This window comes from Charadrius vociferus, unplaced genomic scaffold, assembly GCF_000708025.1.
Source record: "Charadrius vociferus isolate BGI_N301 unplaced genomic scaffold, ASM70802v2 scaffold163, whole genome shotgun sequence".
In the NCBI taxonomy this organism is placed as follows: domain Eukaryota; kingdom Metazoa; phylum Chordata; class Aves; order Charadriiformes; family Charadriidae; genus Charadrius; species Charadrius vociferus.
In genome coordinates, this window is record NW_009648332.1 from 12,063,104 (window position 1) to 12,083,424 (window position 20,321).

Sequence of the window (20,321 nt, forward strand, 5' to 3'; positions counted from 1 at the left end):
AAAGCTGGTCGTTCTGGTACCTTATGCCTGAAAAAGTTAAATGCGTTTGGTTCATTCTTGGAGTAGAACCCAGTTGGGATAGGTATAATGCAGTCGTGTTTATATGTACATTAGAATTCAACTTCTTCAGCCTGATTTTTTTCAAAGAAGTAAAATAATACTTTTTTGTCCTCCCAATAGTAGTTTCTTCAGTGGTTTTTGCAAGTAATCTCCTTGCTTAGAAAGTTGTTTGATTGAAAACATGAGATTACTAATGATTAGATTATAGCTGGCTATGTTTGCTGTGATGATGGTAGTACTCCATCTTAATAACAGGGGAAGAACTGCAGACTAGTCACTTTTCTTTTTTCACGCATGGTTGTGGTAAATTTAAAAAAAAATACATCTGCCCTCTGATCTTTACTTCTGAACAAGTTGTTTATAGTATTTTAACATAAAATGTATATTTAAATATAAAACATGATGCATTAAAAAGCTGTGAAAACACATGCTAGAGCAATTACTGCCTTTTTTTTTTTTTTAAAGAAACACTTTTCAATTGACACGAAGAGAGACTTTTAGCAGTATAAACCAGTACATTATAGAGCTTTTCTTAACAGGAAGTAGAAGAGAGTAGTGGTTAGAAAACACTGCATACAGGAAGCTTGACACATGCATAGCTCTTAGTGGCTCTGGGTTGTCCAGCTCCCTTTAGATATTTTCCCTTTTGCTGTTGTGAAAGTCGCCGGTGTGTATAGATGGCAGCTCAGAAGGAGGTACCTTGTAACCAGTGCACAGGGACAGCCACAGCGCTGCAGAGACTGGAAGGTTTTGCTAATCGCCTTTTCCATAGGCATTCAAAGAGTGGTGCGCATGAACAGAGAGCGGCTCTGGAAAACGAGAGCCAACATTGCTCTGAACTTGCTGTCCTATGGGACAAATCAAGTAAGTAGGGGGTTTTGTTTGTTTTATAGATAATCGCTCTTCAGCTTCCCTAGCGAGTGAAGAACTTGCATATTTGTAATCGAATACGAAGCCTGGTCTGTGATACGTTTCTGGAGGCAATTTTACAATTCCTTACCTAAAGGTATTAGTTTGAAGAATAGCATATTGCATCAGGCAGGGGGAGGTGGGGGGCTGGTTCCTGGACTGGTGGCTGGCAGGAGAATTTATCCCTTGTCCCTTCTTTTCTCTTAAAGCACAGTTGACTTGTTTTGGCAGGCCCCCACCCCAATTTTTGCTTCTAAATTACTTCCTTTATTTTCAAATTAAATCAGCTAGTTCAGCAGAAACAGAAAACTCATTAAAGATTTTAATGTTTAAACTTTGGAGCAGGCAGACATTGCTGCAGACATTAAACTTCTAATTGTAGGGCTTTTTATCATTAGTCGTTTTATTTTAAGGGATATGTACATCAGAACACGCTATACAGTGGTAAACAATATAAAATTGTTTAACTATTGCGTATTAATTTAGTGTGGGAATGCTGACTATCATTAGCTTTAATTTCTTAATTAGTGAACAGTTTACAGTATTGTATGAACTAAAACTTGTCATGATTACATTTTGGGTAATAAAAGTGAGATTTCAAAAAATATCACAGTAAGTAAATTGACATTTGATTTTCATTTTTTCTTTTAAAGTCGTGCATTATTTTGCAAAGCAATTATTGTCTCTGGTTAAATACTCATTTTAAAATGTTACAATATGGTAATTGATGATAATTTTGTGCCAGATTTAAGATTCATTGATGGATTTTAGATAGCACAATTATTTCAGTTGAATAATAGGCCTTATTGGAAATGCTTAGCATCGCAGTGTTACCATGAAGAAAATCAGTGTTTATACATCTCCCTGCTTGCAATTTAAAATATTATATGAGTCGGGAGTAAATCTGTTCTCAAAGGATAAGCAGTAAACATGGGGGGGGGGGGAAGGTGTTAATGCACTGACCTAAAATAGATTCAATCTAGGTCTCCCAAATGAAATGGGAAAGGATCGACTAGTTTTGTTGATAGGATAAATGATGAAAGTGCATAAATTCTGAGGTTCCACTTCTCCGAAATATCTTCAGCCTGGTAAAAATAGAGGCATACCGTGTTTATGTAGAAGCTCTTTTTTGTGTAAATATCTATTTTAAAAAATAACACTGAAGCATTTTTGTTTATATAACATGAAGAAAAAGATGGTATTGACCTACTGACACTTACAAATTGTGACCTGTTTGTGTACAAGTCTCTACTATTTTTTTCCCCTCTATTTAAGGCAGGCTTCCTTGTATTACTTGCTTGATGAGGAAATGGACTGTCGTGTCTCTTGATGATAAACATGGTGAAAATGGCTGTTCCGCGAATGCTATTTTAAGTCATAATTAAGCACAGTGGTTGCATGCAATTTTTGTGAGCCAGAGTTACCAAGCTGGTAGCTGAATGGTGGTTGATTATGTAGCTTTGGTTTTGGGGTGAAATTCTGAATCTCTCTCCTGAACCTTTAGTCTCAATTTGTAGTTTATTTAAAAAAAAAAAAAATAATAAAAATACTGTAGGTACACATGGGCTAAGTCTACATCTCAAGATTCTCATTTCACTACCACTGTAGCCGAAGGAGTGATAGAGGAGATAAGGAGTACAGTGGAAGGAGTATTTCTGTCTACTCCTGACTCCTAATTATATCTTCAGAAAAATACATCATCTGTGAAAATTCTTTGTGAAAAATGAAAGAGAAACATTATTGTTTTGTTGGTTTGATTTTCTTTTGGTGGTTGGTTGTTTCTGGTTTTGTTTGGGTTTTTTTTTTTTTTACTTGAGGGTCACTGAATTTAGGTTGTAGATTAATTTCACAGAAATTTTAATGAATAAGCTGTGTTTTAGAAACATACTGGTGTTTGTCTTGTAAAGATATTTGAATATCCTCAACTATTCTGCCCATATCACTGCAACTCATGAAATGTTGGTGTAAGGTTTTAGGTGGAGCTACATAGCAAACAGTGTGAATTACTCTTGAAGTTCGAGGCAAAAGCACTCTTTAATTCCTGAAAAAAGTTTGGAAAGTGAATTTTCCAGTTTTTTCTTGGTTTAGGTTTGAACTAGAATTAATTTGAAAAGAAAGTTAATGTATTTATACCTTCTGCTGTGATGAAATACTGTTACAGGTCTGTTTCTATATATGTCCTTTTACAAGCAGTTACTGCTGAAGTTTATGGGTTTGCTGAAGGGGCAGGACCTGGTGCTTGTTGGGTGGACATCGTTTGTGTTGTCAGTTGTCTAGTAGTGTGGATGTGAGGAATTTGCCATGTGGTCTGTGGCTATAGGGTGTTTTCAGTGGTTGACTTTGAAGTTTAACATCTTTGCTTTGTTATTTTGATATATAAAACAGAGAGTTTTTCTAATGTGCCTTGGATTCTTGGTTGATGTATGAAACAAATGGATGTGTCTTGTAAAATCCTCAGAATCCAGTAGGGCAGGGGTGGCTCAGGACACCACAGGCCTTGGAATATGTTTTAAAAAGCTGACTGAGCGCACGTGTGATTGTACAGCCTGAACTGGTAACACAGTTGTGCTGCACAGCCAAAGGATGGAAGGGATGCGATGGCAGTCATCAGAATGATGGATTTCATTCTCAGTTTAGATGTCTTGACTGTGACCACTTGCAACTATATGGAACCTACGTTTTGATTTTTTTGTTTTCATAGTTGATTGTTGCTCTTTGAAAGATTGAAATGGGAAAGGAAAGGAGAATGAGGCTGCTTGGTTTTGAACATAGAGACAGTAAGATCAGTGTGAATCTTTTATTCTTGAACGGATACAAATATTTTCCAAATCTGTGCATAATAAGAGAACACATTAACAACTTGGATAACTGAAATGGTCAGGAGAGTCTTTCTGTCATCTTCATAGTCTCTAAATTGCAAATGCATGGGTGATGAATAGTCAAAGGAATATTATGTGGTCTCAAACCGATTCAAAATAGTATCGATATCCTTTCAAATACTGTGCAATGTCTTATATGGATTTAGCCAAATAATCACTATATGTGTGTGTAGAGAAAAATACACATGAAATATGAAATAATGTACAGAGTACATTGTGTGATTGATTAAAGCTTTAGAATAACTACTAGTTGGGTACAAGTCAACAGATAATTCTGGTCTAAGGTTGCCATGGAAACAACCAGTGCTTGATATAATTGAGAACATCTTAAAACCTCCTGGTGTTTGCATGCTTTTTTCCCCCCTGCCATTTTGAGTTGCATTAGACATGAATAGGTAGCACTGGTCAGAATAGAAGTAGTTAATGAGAAAAACCAAATATCCGTGTCCTGAATATTGATTTTGGTTTACTACTGGTATCTTGTGCTTCATAGTTTTTTGTATCGCAAGGAGCTCATAAGGAAGAGCAGCTCCCTGGATTCTGTGTGCTCTCTCTTTCCAGTTAGTGTATAAGTGTGTGTAGAGATTGAAGCACTGATTTTGCAGAGATTAACATACTTCATCAACTGTTGGATTAATATTAGGAGCAATATGTTTCTGAAAACTAGCTTTTCAGCATGAATGGTAAGTCCTTTCTATTACCTTTGGCACTATTTTTTTGTTCTGTCTTCACAATCGGGATAAATCTACCAGGTTTCCCTTTCTTGTCTGCATAGCTGCATCGAGTACTGATCTCTTTGTTTTTGTAATCGACTCACTGTGAGTTTCTATTAAAAATTGCTATTCCTACAAAGATTTGCAGTTTTTATTAAACATTTTTCTTTGCATAACTGGTATTTGGTATTTGAAATTCTATCAGTATTCTGTTCTATCGGTAAATAAGGCACAGAATCTGATTTGGAAAATTTTATAATTGAATGATGTATATGTCAGTTCATTTAATCTTCTGTGCAGCTCATAATAAATTATTTTATCTGAATTGATACAAATAGAGAGGCCCTCTGAAATTAGTGTAATGATAACCTAAAAATTCTGAACTGGCTTTTGTTGTTTTTCATCTGAACCAGCTTATTCTTCTGTGGTTTTTATTCCTTCTAAATGATGGGATAGCAGATAGTTGAGGTCATTCATGGAAGTAGGGGAGGGGAGTCTCATTTGAAATGAGGTATTACAGTAAGTCTAGTAAACTTACCAGGCAGGTATTTGCTTTCCAAAGCCACTGTGACTACTTATTATCAGGTACTTTGAATTTAATTGAATTATGAAGTACTTTATTCTTGCGTGGTATATTATTGAAAAGTTGTATCTGATTATATAAACTCTGTACATTTAATTCCTTAGAAACAGATATCCTTTGAAAATTGTTTGCAAGAAGCCCAAATATATTAGTTTCTGAATTGATTCATTTTTGTTTCAAGCAGGCAGTCTGGAGCTTTAGAAAATTACTCAAGACGGTTAGAGATTGCTTGAAAAGAAAAAATAGTTAATCACGTCTATGGAGTTTGTGTGTGTCTGTGTGTGTGGCTTTGCTTTATCCTGCAAATTTAAAGGACCATTTTTATGAAGGTTTCACTTTTGTGCATGGCATGAGATAAAGAGTGGGAGGAGTCATCCCACTGCCTTATCTAATATCAGCTTATATACAGTTATCTCTCACAAATGTGTTGAGGTTTTCTTCCCAGAAATGAAAAGTGTGGCTGTCATTTCCTCGGTATACAAACTGCAACAATATACAAATGTCAAAACCGGTACAGATATAGGACAAGGTTTCAGAACTTTATACGTACATTATGGAGACTTATGTTACAGCATCATGGCTGTTCAAGTAAACCTAAACGCAGGCTGTCCCTGAAGGAGGTGGCCCAGTGCTCCTGCAGCCCAGCGGGGATGCTGGCAGGCGAGAGGGAGCCTGGTGGGAGCCGGTGTGGCTCACAGGCTCACGGCCAGCCTGTGCTCGTGCTGCAGGGACACGGTGGCAGCCCGACCTCCCCGCCGACACCTGCCCCTGCTCAGCCTCTCTGGACGATGAGGGGAAACTACAGCCTCGCTGCCTTCCTCAGCGTCACGCAGCCGCCTTCGTCTGCTGATGGAGAGGTCTCTCCTTGGGTCAGAGTCTCAGCTTTTCACCAGTTACTGGGCTGGGTTTTCCATCGCCTTTTTCTCTGTTTCTCTTACAGTTAGGTTGTAGCTTCCAGAGGAATTAAGGTTTGTGGAAATCAGCTCTATTTTAACTTTTGCTGCTTGGGTGGTTTATTTTTTTTGGTGTTGTGTTATGATTGAGTCATTTTAAAGGAATAAATTTCTTACAAACTAGGTGAAAAAGAGGTTACAGGTGTGTTGTTTTGTTGGTTGTTTAGGGTTTTTTGGGGAGGGGTGGTGTTGGTTGTTTTCTTTTCCTTGGGGCTTTATTCTGCAATTTGCATCTGTAGATTTCATTCATCTTGACATCCAGGCTCCTGGTTCCATTAAAAATAGAAATAAATAGCTGCAACTTTTACCAAGTGTCAGTTCACAGTCAAAAAGATCTATAAATCGGAAGTCTAATTTTGACAAGGGAAAGGTGACTATTTCCTCCCCTATCAAGTGAGGATTAGATTAAGTCTTCGCTGTAAACATTTCCCGATTTAAACCACTTCTGCTTTTCAGTACCACCTTTGTGGCTGTCTTCACTGCAGCGGTGTTACATTACACCCTGTCAGTGGATAAAATCAGATGCTGTCCTTGTGAAAGAGTACCAAGATGCAAGTGAAGCCTTGATGAAAAAGTGATATTTTTTCTTCAGTTGCAAGCACAATAAGTATGATTGCTGGGGGGTGATTGTTTGGTTTTCTTTTTTGTTTGGGTTTTTTTTGTTGTTTTTTGGGGTTTTTTTTAACCCAGGAGAGCTCCAGTTATATGACTTTTTTTTTTTTTTTCTGGAAAGACTTGAAAGAAGAAAAGCCTGGTTTTCTATTGTTTTTTGGTTAGAGTTTTTGTTTTGAACAGCAGAATATTCTTGAAAGCATAAAAATGGAAGGCCAAGTAACTTTAATAGTCCCAGCTCTGTTCTGAAAAGTGCTACTCTGCTAGATCTTCTGTTTCACTAGGAATAGGCTTAATACTCTCAAGTATCGCCAGGTACACGATTGGGCTAGTACTTTTATATACTGCAAACAGAGGTAATTGCAGATACAGAAATTTACACTCGTAAGATAGGATTACCAAATGTGTGTGGAGACAGATGGAGCAGTATGAGGAAAGAGTATGAGCGATACCGATAGACTGCTGAATTATTGTCCAGCTTTGTGTGCACTGGAGAATAGGAGTGACGGTGAAGGAAGGTAGTGTAAATTCTGTTATGTGTGTTGGGAACATCTTTTAAGGGCAAGGGACAACAAGTAGCAACTAATTATTCCCACTGCTGAAAAGACTATAGAAAATGGAAGGACGCCGTGGAATTTCCAGGCGCTAGGACTATACATCTTTTTATATGCATCTCATGGGACTTAATCATTTCTTCCTTTCAAAAATTCCTCAGTGTTACCTGTTACCCTCTGAGAGTGGACTAGGATAATTTCTTAGGTGTTGACCTGGGTTCCTGTTTTGTTCCGATTCTTGTACGAAATATTTGAAAACAGAAGAGGCAAGAGAAGAGTTGCTGCGTTGATGTTCTTAAAATTCATCCATACAGTGAACAGTCCCTCAGGGTGCTTGGTTTGGGGCATAAGCAAAAAATGAGTTTAATAAAATTGAGTTTTCTTCCAAAGGAAAGGGTATTTAGTATGTTGTAATCTTGCATCTTCGGAACTGTGACTTACTCTAGTCCCTGTTGTTACATTTCTTGTATATATTTTGTTACATATTTTGTTACCAGAAAGATTTGCTTCATTCCTTGGTTTTTAGTTTACATCTCAAATTGTTTATATAAATTTGTTGCTGGTTCCTCTAAGAGTTGCTGCTGGTACTGCTGTTGCAAGCCAAAGTTTGCAACAAGAGTTTCCCAGCTTGAATTATTGAGGTTCTTCTGGGCAGTTTTGTAACTTGAATAATGGTTTTGGTGTTTTCGTTTATTGATTCTAGTTCCTGACAGATACTCCAGCCCATTAAGAATTTGTGTGGTTTTGTTCTTTCATTTAATTTTTTTTTTGCAGGATTTGCAACTCAATTCTGTGCAAGTTTTATGCCTGTCTTTTATCCAAATAGGCGCTGACTTTAACCAGTTTCTCTCTAATGTCCCATTCTTTATCAGGATGAATAGTAAACACTCTTACCTACTTTTTGCCTGCCCAAATCCTGAGGCAACCAAAAACTTGTTGTTCACTCAATGTGTTGAATTGTGAAATGTGTTTATTTACGTAAGACTTCCTTATTCAGGAAGTCAGTCTCTCTGCTATTTAAGGTTATAAATGAACTTCTCCTGCTTGGCTAGTTACTGCAGGCAATCCTTTCCTGTAAATATTGAAAGTGTGCTCTGCGGGAGATATGTCAGCATAGCGATGTGTCAGAATCTCAAATCTTGCAAGGAGATGAAGAGCTACGTTGCTGACTTACCCTGACAGCTGTGAAGATGTGTCTTACTGATCCTAGCACACCCATATGAGAATTCGTGTAGTCTTGTTAACGTGAGAGCAAAGTAGCTTTGTGGGAAGCGGACTTAGACATGAGTGCAATTAAACCAAGACTGGTGGATCTGCTATTATTTTGATGCCTTATATGAAATATTTGAAAAAAGAAAAAGCAACACAAGGGTTGCTCTTTTCAAGTAACTTGTGAAAGGCGTCCATATAGTGACCAGCCCCTGCAGTTTAGTTTGGAGTATAAGGAAGAACTGAGTTTAGTTAAACTTGGATTACTTCTGAAGAAATGGGTATTATTTGTGCATGAGTGTATCTAGTATTATGAGAGTCATTGCCTCCTTGCAGGGAATTTATTAGTCAATATGCAGAACAGATGAGCTACCTGCAGATTTTTTGCTTACTGCTTCTAGTAATCTAACCATAAAACATACTTTCAGTGATAGCTGCCCAGTAACGTGTTATCCTCTTTAGTCACTGAAGTTTTACAAAGAGGGAAGGTGGGGCAGTAATATGGATAGGAAAGTTGGTGCTATGCAGTTAGCCAGTGTCTTACAGTGCGGAGGGGTGGATAGCTTAAGTAGAGGAAAACTGAAGCAGATGCCGTAAACATTTTGCTTGGTGTGTAGTTTTGACTGTTAGAGGAAAATCTGATTATTTTGTAAATTTGTATTTAACTACTGGAATTTGCTAAGAACCTTTACTCAAGAATGTGATACATTTACAAGATATTTTATAGTAGTGCCCTAGAAAATTTTGTTCTTGGAACTCATTCTTAAAATGTATTCTTTTTTTTTCTCCACACGTAACCATGGAAATATATGCACTGCAGAAACAGAAGTGTTTGAATTTTCACAATTTTTGCAGTTTTCTGTTTTCTTTGTAAAGTAATACCTGTTATATTTCACACAGGAAGGCAGTATTTTACACTGGAGATCCTGTGGTTGCAACATTTTAGATTACTCGCTGGATAAAGTTCAGCTACAACTGTACAGATGAAGCTTAATTCCTAATTGCTCACAAAGCACATCATTGTATGATAACTGAGGATTTTACATGTTAACACTTCTTCACGTAACCTTTTATGTATGAACTAAATTTATATGTAGGGAGTGTTAAGTACTGCATTTGAACATAATTGTATTAAATTTAAAAGTATTAATTTTAAATTGTAAGCTAATAGAATTAATTTATCTAATCAAATAATTGAAGAGTAATAACTTAAAATTAGAATTATTGCTCAGAAGCCTTTTCAGTAGTCCAATGCTGTACTTTCATGGTCATGTTACACTAGCACAAACCAGTATTTCTTCAGAAAAGGAGCCGTTCTATCTGCCCCACGTATTTGCCTATTTCCACCCCGCTTGTCCCCTCCCTCACCCCAGAAGGAGCGTTCATGTGATGAAAAGAACAGAGAGCTGCTGTGGATTAAAATTAGCTTGCCATGTCCTCCCCTGCCTTCTGTCCAATACTTTTTAATCTGGCCTAATTCCCTGACCTGGCTTGGCAGTCAGCCACAAGGATGCTTTTGCTCTTTCAAGGAAGGTCATGATAGAGAGGCAGGAACGAGTGACTGTGGAAGGACAAGACTGGGTTGGGTTTTTTTATTTATACCAGCCCATACTGAACACTGACCTGCAGCCTGACAAACCAAACTGCTATTTCTTGGACTTTTAAGCCTTAAAGCATGTGGACTGTTGCAAGAAAGGAAGCAGATTTACGAATGAGTCGTCTCCAGCAGTCTGAAATAATTCCCTTCAATGAACACTTGACAAGCAGGAAGAAGGTATGAGAGAGAGTCCTTTCCTTAGGGCAAAACTTAGTTTTAACATATTCCAGAACTAACTGGATGCCAGTTCTAAATGATTGTGGAGAGAACTGGAAGAAAAAAAAAAAATCATCTCTAATGAATCAGCAAAATGTTGCTAAAAATGCTTTAATTTGAAAGGAAGGCTTGGGCAAGAAATAGAGGTGCCACCCTGAAGGACCAAAAGAACCAAAGGGATGGAACAGCCCTCACCCACCAGGAATCTGCAAGAGACTTGAGATCATGTCCCATGCTTGGATGTTAGATAGGTATTCTGCATGTCTGCATTGAGGAGGACTTGCATAATTTAGGATTTGAATAATAAATCTCAGCTTGGTTCATAGGTTTTGGTTGTTTTGGGGTTTTTGGCAGAGAAGAAGAGAGGCTTTCGGTGTAACTGGGAAATATAGCATTCATTTGTGTGTCTTGAGGGAGGAATCACTTTTTTAAATGAAGTATATTAGTTTCTAGATTCTGAGGAGTATTGGGTCTGGATTTTGGTTTAGATTAAGAAAGCAGGTTTTTTTTTATCTCATCTTTATTTTTTTGGTGGAAAATGATTGAATTGGGACATATATGCATATTCAACTCTGAGCAGAACTAGTACAAGACTTGATTGTGTTTGTGACTGAATAAATTTACTGATTTACATTATATATTTAGGGGGTTTTAACCAAAATTTCAAGGATTTGCATTTTAAGTGACTTGGTGTTAGTTGAGTTTGGTCCTGCCTCCTTGGAGTGGTCTCTGTTACGTTGTACTTTTGGCATTAGCAGGCAGTTCACTGCCTCTGTTTAGGGCAGTACTTTATGATTTAAGAAAAAGAATAAGTGAGAAAGACTGAAAATTTGATGTGGAAAGAAAATGAATTTTGTTATCTCTAATAAAAATCGAAGGAAAAAGAGCCAGTCTGACTGTGGCAGTTGTGCGCAGTAGAATATCTGCTGCTGAAAATTCAAGAGATAGGTATTATCTCTAGCTGAAAACCCAGCTCCTGTTTTGGTATGTCTAAATCTGTCACATCTCTTATGCAGGCTGTTGCTGTCTAGCCAGCCAAGTAAAGAAGTGAAAATTAAGTAAGACTTCAGCTTTGTTTAATTTACAGTGTAAAGTTACAGCCTGTAGCACTGAAAATTAAGAAAGGGGGGAAAAGAAAAAAAAGAAAAAAGAAAAGTTGGGCTCTTTTTAGAGCTCTTACTGTTGCAAATTTGCTTCTAGAAGACTGAGAAAATACTGTCTAGCTCAAGAGTTCAAAATCATGGACAGGTTTAAAATAAGATTTTGACTGCTTTCCAAGTTTTGAGTTGAAGTGGACGAGAACAATTTGTGTTTTACAATTGCTGCACATTGTAAATTAATTCCTGAATGTGCTCCCCCAAAAATCAGATTCTAGTGCTCTCTTCTAGTCTGTAGGCACTGCAGCTATAATTGCTCTTAATTTGTTATTTATCCTGTTCCTCTCCCTTTTTCTCCACATTTTTTCCATGCTCTTCCCTTCTCCACTTCTTACTAGTCCTTCCCAGTATACCACAGAAGTGTTTACAGCGTGCAGTTAGATTGATTAATAGCACTTCCTTTTTAATAGCAAACTTGTATGCAGTTAATAATTCTTACATGATCCTTCATTTACTAAGAACTTTTAGGGTTTTTGTTCCTGCAAATGAGTTCTTACGGAACTGCCCCATATGTTTAGGGTTTTTTTTTTTTAACTGGAGGTTCTTATCCATTGCAGCTGGGTAAGTTAGTTTGCTCTGCATCCCCAGTTTTTAACACAATTAATGTTTAAACAGAAATATAAGATCAAAACTTTGCTCTCAAGGTAAAAAAAATGGGATAAATGAGATACTAAATCAAGACAGAGTTTATTAATCTAGCCTTTGTGACTTTGTATCTATTAGAGCAGGAACAAGACAAAATCCTTACTGGTCAGCATGTCACAAGAGAGCCAGTGAGTCTGTCTCGCTGCAATGTTAAGACAAGATTGACTTGCCCTCAACCAGTCTTATGTCACATTGGACTTTTCCCCACTGTTTTCATATTGTGAGAAACAAAGAGTTTTGTTCTTGTTGACGGACTGTTTCAATGATACCATTTTAGTTTGTGTTTTGAAGAGTTTCCCAGCTATTAAAACGTTAACTGGTGCTCATGCTACTTCCTCTGAGTGTATTAACACTTAGTTGTGTTTATTTTCAAAGACTTGCCAGGATAGAAGAATCTTGCTGTAAGCCTTGTGATATTTTTCCTGCTAATCAAAAGAGAAATTTAAAGATATTTAAGAGGTTAGTGGTGTACGAGTGGGACTTTAAATTTCAATTGTACGCTTCTCACTTGCTTCTGAAATGTGGTACCATAACCACAGGATTCACTAAGGCATCTATATACATCTTGATAATGTTTAAGGCTATAAGTATTGTTTTTATAAAAATGAAATATACACATATATTTACTGGCATCTCTTTATACATGTTTATTTTTCCCTTAAGTGAAATTTGGAGATTTAATTAAATAGCCCATTTAGTTCCAGACTTCAAGTGATTATATTACAGTTTTGGAACAGAAATTGAATTGTAGTTTGATAAAGGGCATTTTAAATACCAAGCAGAGATTGGCATTTAGCACGGCAGATGGGGGTTTGTAGTGGTGCCCAATGTTTAGTCTTAATCAGTTTAGTTCTTGCTTTCTTGCCATGAATCCTATCCAAATACTCCCCCCACCCCACCCCACCCCCCCCCAAAAAAAAATCTGGCTTGCTGGCTCTTGTGGGAGATGTGCTTGAGAATAACAAATACAGTGCACGTGGGAGGTGGGAGAAAGTAATTCACGGTAACTCTTCAGGACTGCTCCATCTGTGACCCCTTTCCCTCTGCTGTCATTGCACCCCTGCAATTGAGAGGTCCTGATCCTTTTATTTTTTTTCAGGAGCTTTCATTTGATTCACTCACTCTTGAACTGTGTTTAGGCCAGAGTACTCTTTATAGTACTCACATACCATTTGTTAACAATATTTTTTATAAGCTTGCTAACTCTTCATACAAAAGTTGATCGATAAAACAAACAAAAGTATTGTGCGTTGTGTGAGTGTATTGTTAGATAACAGATCTGCTGTTTGGGAGTGGGTTCAGGGTCTTTTTGGTCTTGTGTGTGGTAGGGTTTTTTCATTTGCTTAGGTTTTGGTTTTATTTTGTGGTTGTTGGTTTTTTCTTTTTTTAATACCTCCTTGTATGCCAGTGTTACCCGGGGACCTCTGCATCTTGAGTTCCGCTTCCCTTAGAAGTCTCTTCCAGCAAGCTTTCCTGCTTATCCCCGTGTTGCCTGGGTTCCAAGTACGGCCCTGCGCAGGCTGGGTCTCACACCAACTGTGATACCCAAGGAGATAGCTTCAGCCTTGTCCAGCTGCATGTGCACCTCCAGCTTTTCTACTGACCAGGCCTTGAACTGGAGCAGGCAGAAGTTACAAACCTGCTTGAAGTCTTTTAGTTGTGACTCCTTGGCCGTTACCTCATTTCTTCCTGCCTTTTTCTGAATCTCCCCAGATTTCCTACTCTATGCTTTGGGTGTTTGCATTGCGTACAACTTGCTTCTCCTGCCAATGGTTGCTCTTGCTGCTCACAAAGGGCTAGGTACGCGCTGTGTTTGTGCTCACCTAATCTCTGCACTACTTGTGTGTCCTCTTCAGTTCCAGCTGTGTCCTTACTGATGCGCCCGGTGGTTTTGACCACTGCTGTGGCCCTCTGTGCCAGGGCTGTTACTCCTGCCTTGCCCTCTCCTTCCAGCGCCTTCCTTTCTTGAGCAACAGCTTTTCCTCCTTTAGTTTCAGCCTCCTTTGCTCCAGCTTCTGCTGTACCCATGAAACCAGTCTGAGCAGGGTCTGTTCGCTGGTCTTTCCATGCACTCCTTGCATCCTCATCTTCACTTCGCTCAGCCATATGTACGATCTCCTTGCTCTTTGGTGCTTACGGGAACCTGTATGTCGACATCTCGTTCCTGGGTTCTGGTTTCTTGGTAGTCTTACAAAATTAAATCATACTTGTATAGCGACTGTACAGGATTCCTGTATGCATTCCAGTTCGCATACAGCAACTTCAGCTGCGCAGTTTAGAGTTTTCAAGGGGGTTTGTTGCTATTGTTGGGTAACGGGACTGAAATTTGATTGTGAATTTTTTTTTGAGACTGCTTGCCATTTCTGTGCTATCCACCACATGCCATGCAATTCACACATGCTGTCTGTTGGAACAAAGTGCTAAGGAGTGGGAAGATCACCCGATTGCAGGTTTTATTGTGATCCAGCATGCTGCGATGAAGATAGATACACTTTTGTTAGCAACAGTTCCTGGGATGTGTCTTGGAACAGATTAACTATTAAAGATGCCAACTTGATCTCCTGAAGTTTTGTAAGCTGTGCTTATTTCTGTGGTGCATCATCTTTTTTTCATACTGAATTTAGCTGTCTTTGGTTTTTTCTCATTTCTTTGCTCAAACATTCTGTGATTTAGCATGAGTCATTCTGTCTGTGTGGGAAAGGGCTGGTTTATTACAGGGTCCGTTCTTGAGTGGGGAGGGGGAAGGGTGGAATGTATTTGTGTTTTCTATGTGTTTGTTGTGGAAATGCATAAAACTTTTTTTTTTTCTTCTCTTTCTTTCCTCTCTTCATCATCTCATCTGTGTGGGTGAATGTTCCTGCAAACCCTTGGGGAACCTATAGAGACTTTTGGTATGCTCATTCCTTCGTTAGTGCCCAAAGTCACAGATGCTAGGAACAGTTTAAAGACGAGAAAAGCAAACAAGAATCACAATGTAACAATGTAAAGTGGCTAAAAATGTGCACTTGTGGAAAACTTCTAAGTCATCATCTAATAAACCTATTTGTTTACATCATCTCAATAATACCAGTGGTCACTATTATCCAGTTGGTGTAAATTTTGATTCTGCACTTGAAAAGTAGAAATTAAATGTATTGTCCTGTAGCAAGAGCTAATGTTTTGTGATTGAGATATAAATTTCAAAAGTACCTCTCCTGTTTCAGTCCTATTTTCAGAAGTGACTGAAGTGTATGCGCTTAAGTTGCCTAAATTCTATTGGAAGTCACCTGCTCAAATGTGTTGTGGTATGCCCAGGTGACCTCTGAAAATGGGAACCAGGCACAATGTGACCCCCTTTCTTAGTAGGAAGGAAATGTGATTCTAATAAGACACCAAAGAATATGAAATTGTTTTTGAAAGGTAGTGATTTTAAGATCAATTAATGCCATTAGGTAGGTTCATTTTGAACATACGTGTTCAATGCTGCTTTCCAAGAAAAAAAGAGCAAAAGTAAAGTAGAATAAGGTAGAAGTTTTGTTGAAGGAGAGCTTGTGGCTTATTGGTATTCTAGAAATGAGATATTTTTCTCATGCTTCCACACTTTGAATATTTCCAGCTGGATCATATTTTTTTCATGTACAGCATTCTTTATTCCATAAGTAGAACAGGGACAGAGATGACTACATGTAAATGTCATTGTATATTTTTATAAATACTGTGTAATTTAATTTCAGTGCAAAATATGTGGAAACTTAAAAATATTTATTGATGTGAACAATGGAGATAACGAGGGGATAGTTAAAACCTTTTTTTTTCATGTTATTACTGTACATGAGACCAATTATTTCATGTTTTGGTTGTGTTATATAATGTTAAAGTTAATGTTCATTTCTAAGCTACAGCCACTTCAGTTTGAAGGCTCATCTTTTTGGTAATCTTAATGATCATCTTAAGCTTTTTCTTGGAATTAAGAAAAAACAACTTCCATGCTACATTGACATAAATTGATATTTACAAAGCTTTATCAATCGTCATCACTTTATCAAGCCTTCTCTGTTCTTCTAATGGAAGAAGGATTGTTGGGCATGAATTTGGATGTTGTTAGCTTCCCTTTTTTGTGTTGAGAAATTATTTCATGCCACAGGAAATCCTGTCCTTTTCTCAAATTAGGATCATTAAAAGTCATTACATGAGCAACCCCTGTGATTTAAAAACAATGGAAATATTTTCCCCACACAGGACAAATATGTCAAACATTTTACTGATTACCCTGCTAAAATATTGTTAACTCTTATTGAATTTTAATGCCAATTTTAAAAAGTTCCTTTAATATAAACTGTTTTTCTTACGCTGCTTACCATAAGTTTAGGGTAATAAATATGTTCCTCCTCTGTGATATTGCTTGTTTCTCTTAAAATAAAATTACAGGGTGGATATCATGCTTTAAACACTTTCTAACCCTGAGGTCTGCCTGAACTTTTGACAATTTTTCTGAAATTTCCGTTATATTGATGCTGCTCCATCAGAGCCAGTGACAGTGGAAGCCATAAACCTCCCTTGAGTATTTTGTGATAGTTGAGGCCCATAGCACACTTGAGAGGAGGGGGAAGGAAGGAAAACAACAACAACAAAAACCCCCACAACCAGTCTTCTCCAGGGCTGCCATTGCTTTTACTGCTGCTGTAACTGGACCTGTAATAGAGGCGTGATAAGAGAATTTTTGAAAAGTTCTCTGTGTAGATGATAGTATTCTCTGTCAAGTACAAATATGTTCCGATTGATCAGATGATTGTTTACAACCCCTTATAAACCTAATTTTTTATGACCATCAGAGGGTAAAATACAGTTGCTAAAACATATATTTCTAGATATTGACCAGAATAATATTGGCGCATTGCTGAGTATTTTTAGAAATTGCTTGTGGCAGAATATCGCAGTACAGAAAGTCCACTGTTATTAACGTTATATTATGTAAAATGATTCAGAGAACACAAAAACAGAATGATATTTTCTTCTTGACTCTGTGACTCTTTCAGAACCACAGCAGTGTCTGAAACACCTCCCGTTTATGACTGCATTAAGCAATCTGCATTAATCTGGCTGATAATTGATATTCAAAAATAGAACAGCTGAAAGATGATCTGAACAAAATATGTTGGTGCACATTTTAAACAGTCGTCCAGAAGTTTACAATTACACATTCCTTTAATTTCAATGGAAAATCAATATTAAAAATATATTCTCTGACTGTGGGCATGCCTAATGTGCAGTGTCGTTGTAGCCCTGTGCTTTGTCTTTGCTTGCTTATGCTGTCCATTTGGTACTTGAGCTTGCAAACAGCCTTTAAATGAAGGTGATGGGGGGGAAAGCAATGAGATTGACATTACGCTCAATCAGTTGAAAGAAAATGTAACTTTTATTTAACAAAACTAGATTAAAAAAAGAATCTGTCTTTGTGGAATGGCTATTTGTAAATGTCAGGTGTTTGTGGTTTTTTTCCCAGTCAAATTAAGAACATCTTACATCACCTTAAAGCCTGCTTGCGTATACAGTAATGTGAGTTATTAGAGCTGATGTAGTTTAAGTAATTTGCCTAGAATGATGTAGATACTCCAGAAAGCTTAGAGATCACCTGGAGATATTGTAGAAGTTCTAGAGGCATTGATGCTTGCTTTCATACATGGTGAAAATAGCGTATTATAAGCTGAAGAAATAAGTTGATAATGAAGTTTACATATTTTGTTAACAAAGCATCTCCATCGCATCTGGGATGAATTACATTAATTAAAATGCACTTGTTTTTGTCTGTTTTCAGTGAAAGAGTTTCTAGCCAAAGCCAAAGAAGACTTTTTAAGAAAATGGGAAAGCCCCCCTCAGGTATCAGTCATTTAAGCATTCAATAATTTTCTCTATTGCATTTTTTTGGATGACATTATCAGTGTGTTGTCAGTCTGTAATGAGCAGCAGAGACAACAGAAATCAGTTTAATGCAATTTTTAAAGGAGTTGCCATTATAATGCCAGTTTTGTCATTGAAGTTCATCAGCAAAAACTCTCGGGTCTTCTCCAGATTTGAGCTGATGAAATGCTCATACTGAACAACAGTCTTTTCTTATGGAGAATGATGTTCACCGCCAACATAAGATTCAAAATCTATTGGCATGTTTTAGCTGGCTTTTTATGGCACAGAGTGTTGGCACGACTGTAATTTACCCTTTAATAATTTCCCCCATGATATTAAGGGGGATTAAGAGCATTAAGGCTACTGCATGGGGCTTGAGGGCAGGTTAAGGAGCTTGTTAGAGAGAAATCTTTTCAAAGTTGAACTTGAGGGTTTGGGGTTTTGGGAAGGGTCATTGTTGTTTTTAAAGCAGCATTTGAAATGTTATGGTAAGGAATATCTGAGAAAACTTACTCAGTGATATGCTGTCCAGACAGCTGTCATGTAGAACTGTCTCTAGAGCTTGGCATTTTTTGCATGTTCTAATATTCTTGTTTGTGAAGCATGAGGGGGTTATTTATCTGCATGTTAAATTCATGATCTGTTTATTGCTAAATGTTTCTTACTAAGCATGTGTCATCTGTATGGACAGATTATAGAAGTGTTGATACAATTCAGTTAAATCTCTGTTTTAATGAGTGCTGTGTAAAATCTCTTATTAAAATTTGCCAGACATGAAATTGTAACAGCAGTATAGCTGGCTATAGTTGTCTTTGATAAATGTAATTTTACTCAATTTTCTTTCATAAATGAATTCAGTTCATACAGTTAAAATTGTCTTTGGGTGTTAAATTGCAAATAATGTCGTTATATCCTTGTGTATGTAGAATACTGCTGGCCTAGATGATTTCGAGAGGCAAAAAACGCTTGGAACAGGATCATTTGGGAGAGTCATGATGGTGAAACATAAATCCACAGAACAGTATTATGCTATGAAGATACTGGACAAACAGAAGGTTGGTGTAATTTATAGTGGTTTTTTTGTGGTACAGAAAGGTTTGATGTAGACAAAGATCTGGTAACTGTGGCTGAACTTGTTGCACCTATGGTGCTTTTTGGCTTATCGCATTTGAATGCTGGTGATGCTTTAAGCAGTTCACTTTTTTAGCCAGCAGATTCAGTTGTTGGGATTGTGTAAAAGTCTTACGACAGCCAATGACATTAATGGCAGGCTAAAGAGGCTCTAAGTAGTGTCCGAGGCATTAATAAAACGTCAGCAGTGAAATTCTTTGCTTAGATTTTGTAAGGTGGCCTATATGTTCTTTGGCAAAAGGAAAATGTAGTGCTGTAGTTAAAATAAATAAAGAAATAAATACACTTTTGCAGGGTAGCTTAAAATTCTGGAAGACCCTTAGGACCAGAAATTCTCAAAAATTTCATTTGTGAACCATAATTTAACAAATTGTTTGCACGAATAACTGGTTTTCCATTCTTGATCCCATGAGGTATTACTTTTTGTATGCATAATTATATAATAATCCTGTTGCATCTATAGTAACTGCATAGATAGAACAGTAGTGTCTCTCTCAGAACAGCTGTAACACAATAGACTTTCTGTGTTGAAAACTTAAGTGCTGTAGTCTGAATCTGTATTGTTACTCCAGCCTGATTTTTTTTTTTATAACAGCTTGTTACTCTTAGATTAATTAAGTGGTCTCATTTGATAAAGTTTAAATTTTAAATGAAATAGAATTCCAGAATTCTTAGAAATATTTTTCAGCAATTTATCAGTACAATTAGTTTTTTAATGGTTTTGACAAGTTTTTCAGAAGTACATTATTTAGATTAGTAGATTCTAAGGTCCTCTGTATAAGAGCTCTTCTTACTTTGTAAGGCACTATACTTAGCTTTGCAGCTGTATAAGAAAGATCATATTAAGAAAATATTAATCTGGCAAAGAGAACTTAATAATCAGCAACTAACAAAATGAAAGTCAGCGTTGCCCCAATGTGGACTCATGCACTTAAGCATTATTACATTCCCGAGTAATTTTATATAATGGAACTATGGCATTGACATAATCAAACCATTTTCCCTGAGTTGCAGTTCCAGTATTCTTCATTTGTGATTTGGGGTCCTGGACCTAGAATAATGTGTCATTCAATTAAAGACTGCTTTATAATGATCAGACAAGAAGAAGCTGAAGTAAACTTACCTTTTAGTGTCAATTCTGGCATTATTTTTTTTTACTTGGAAAAAGGTCGATTTTTTTGCAACTTCAGCATTGTGCTATAACAATGGTTTTTAACTTTTAT

General features: G+C 37.1%; 1 protein-coding gene across 3 annotated transcripts in view; it reads left to right on the forward strand.

Annotated features, from left to right (window-relative positions):
- Nucleotides 1-737: 737 nt before the first annotated feature.
- PRKACB (protein kinase, cAMP-dependent, catalytic, beta) overlaps nucleotides 738-20,321 on the forward strand; it is a 35,481-nt gene continuing 15,897 nt past the window's right edge. The window contains exons 1-4 of one of the 3 annotated variants that reach the window (XM_009884705.1): nucleotides 4,130-4,531; nucleotides 14,970-14,978; nucleotides 17,882-17,943; nucleotides 18,894-19,022. In XM_009884705.1, coding sequence (XP_009883007.1) covers nucleotides 4,525-4,531; nucleotides 14,970-14,978; nucleotides 17,882-17,943; nucleotides 18,894-19,022 — 207 coding nt within the window. In that variant the 5' untranslated portion in view covers nucleotides 4,130-4,524. Of the gene's footprint in view, nucleotides 925-4,129; nucleotides 4,532-12,891; nucleotides 12,902-14,969; nucleotides 14,979-17,881; nucleotides 17,944-18,893; nucleotides 19,023-20,321 lie in introns of those variants that run through there. The other 2 variants (XM_009884704.1, XM_009884706.1) reach the window with 2 other exon arrangements.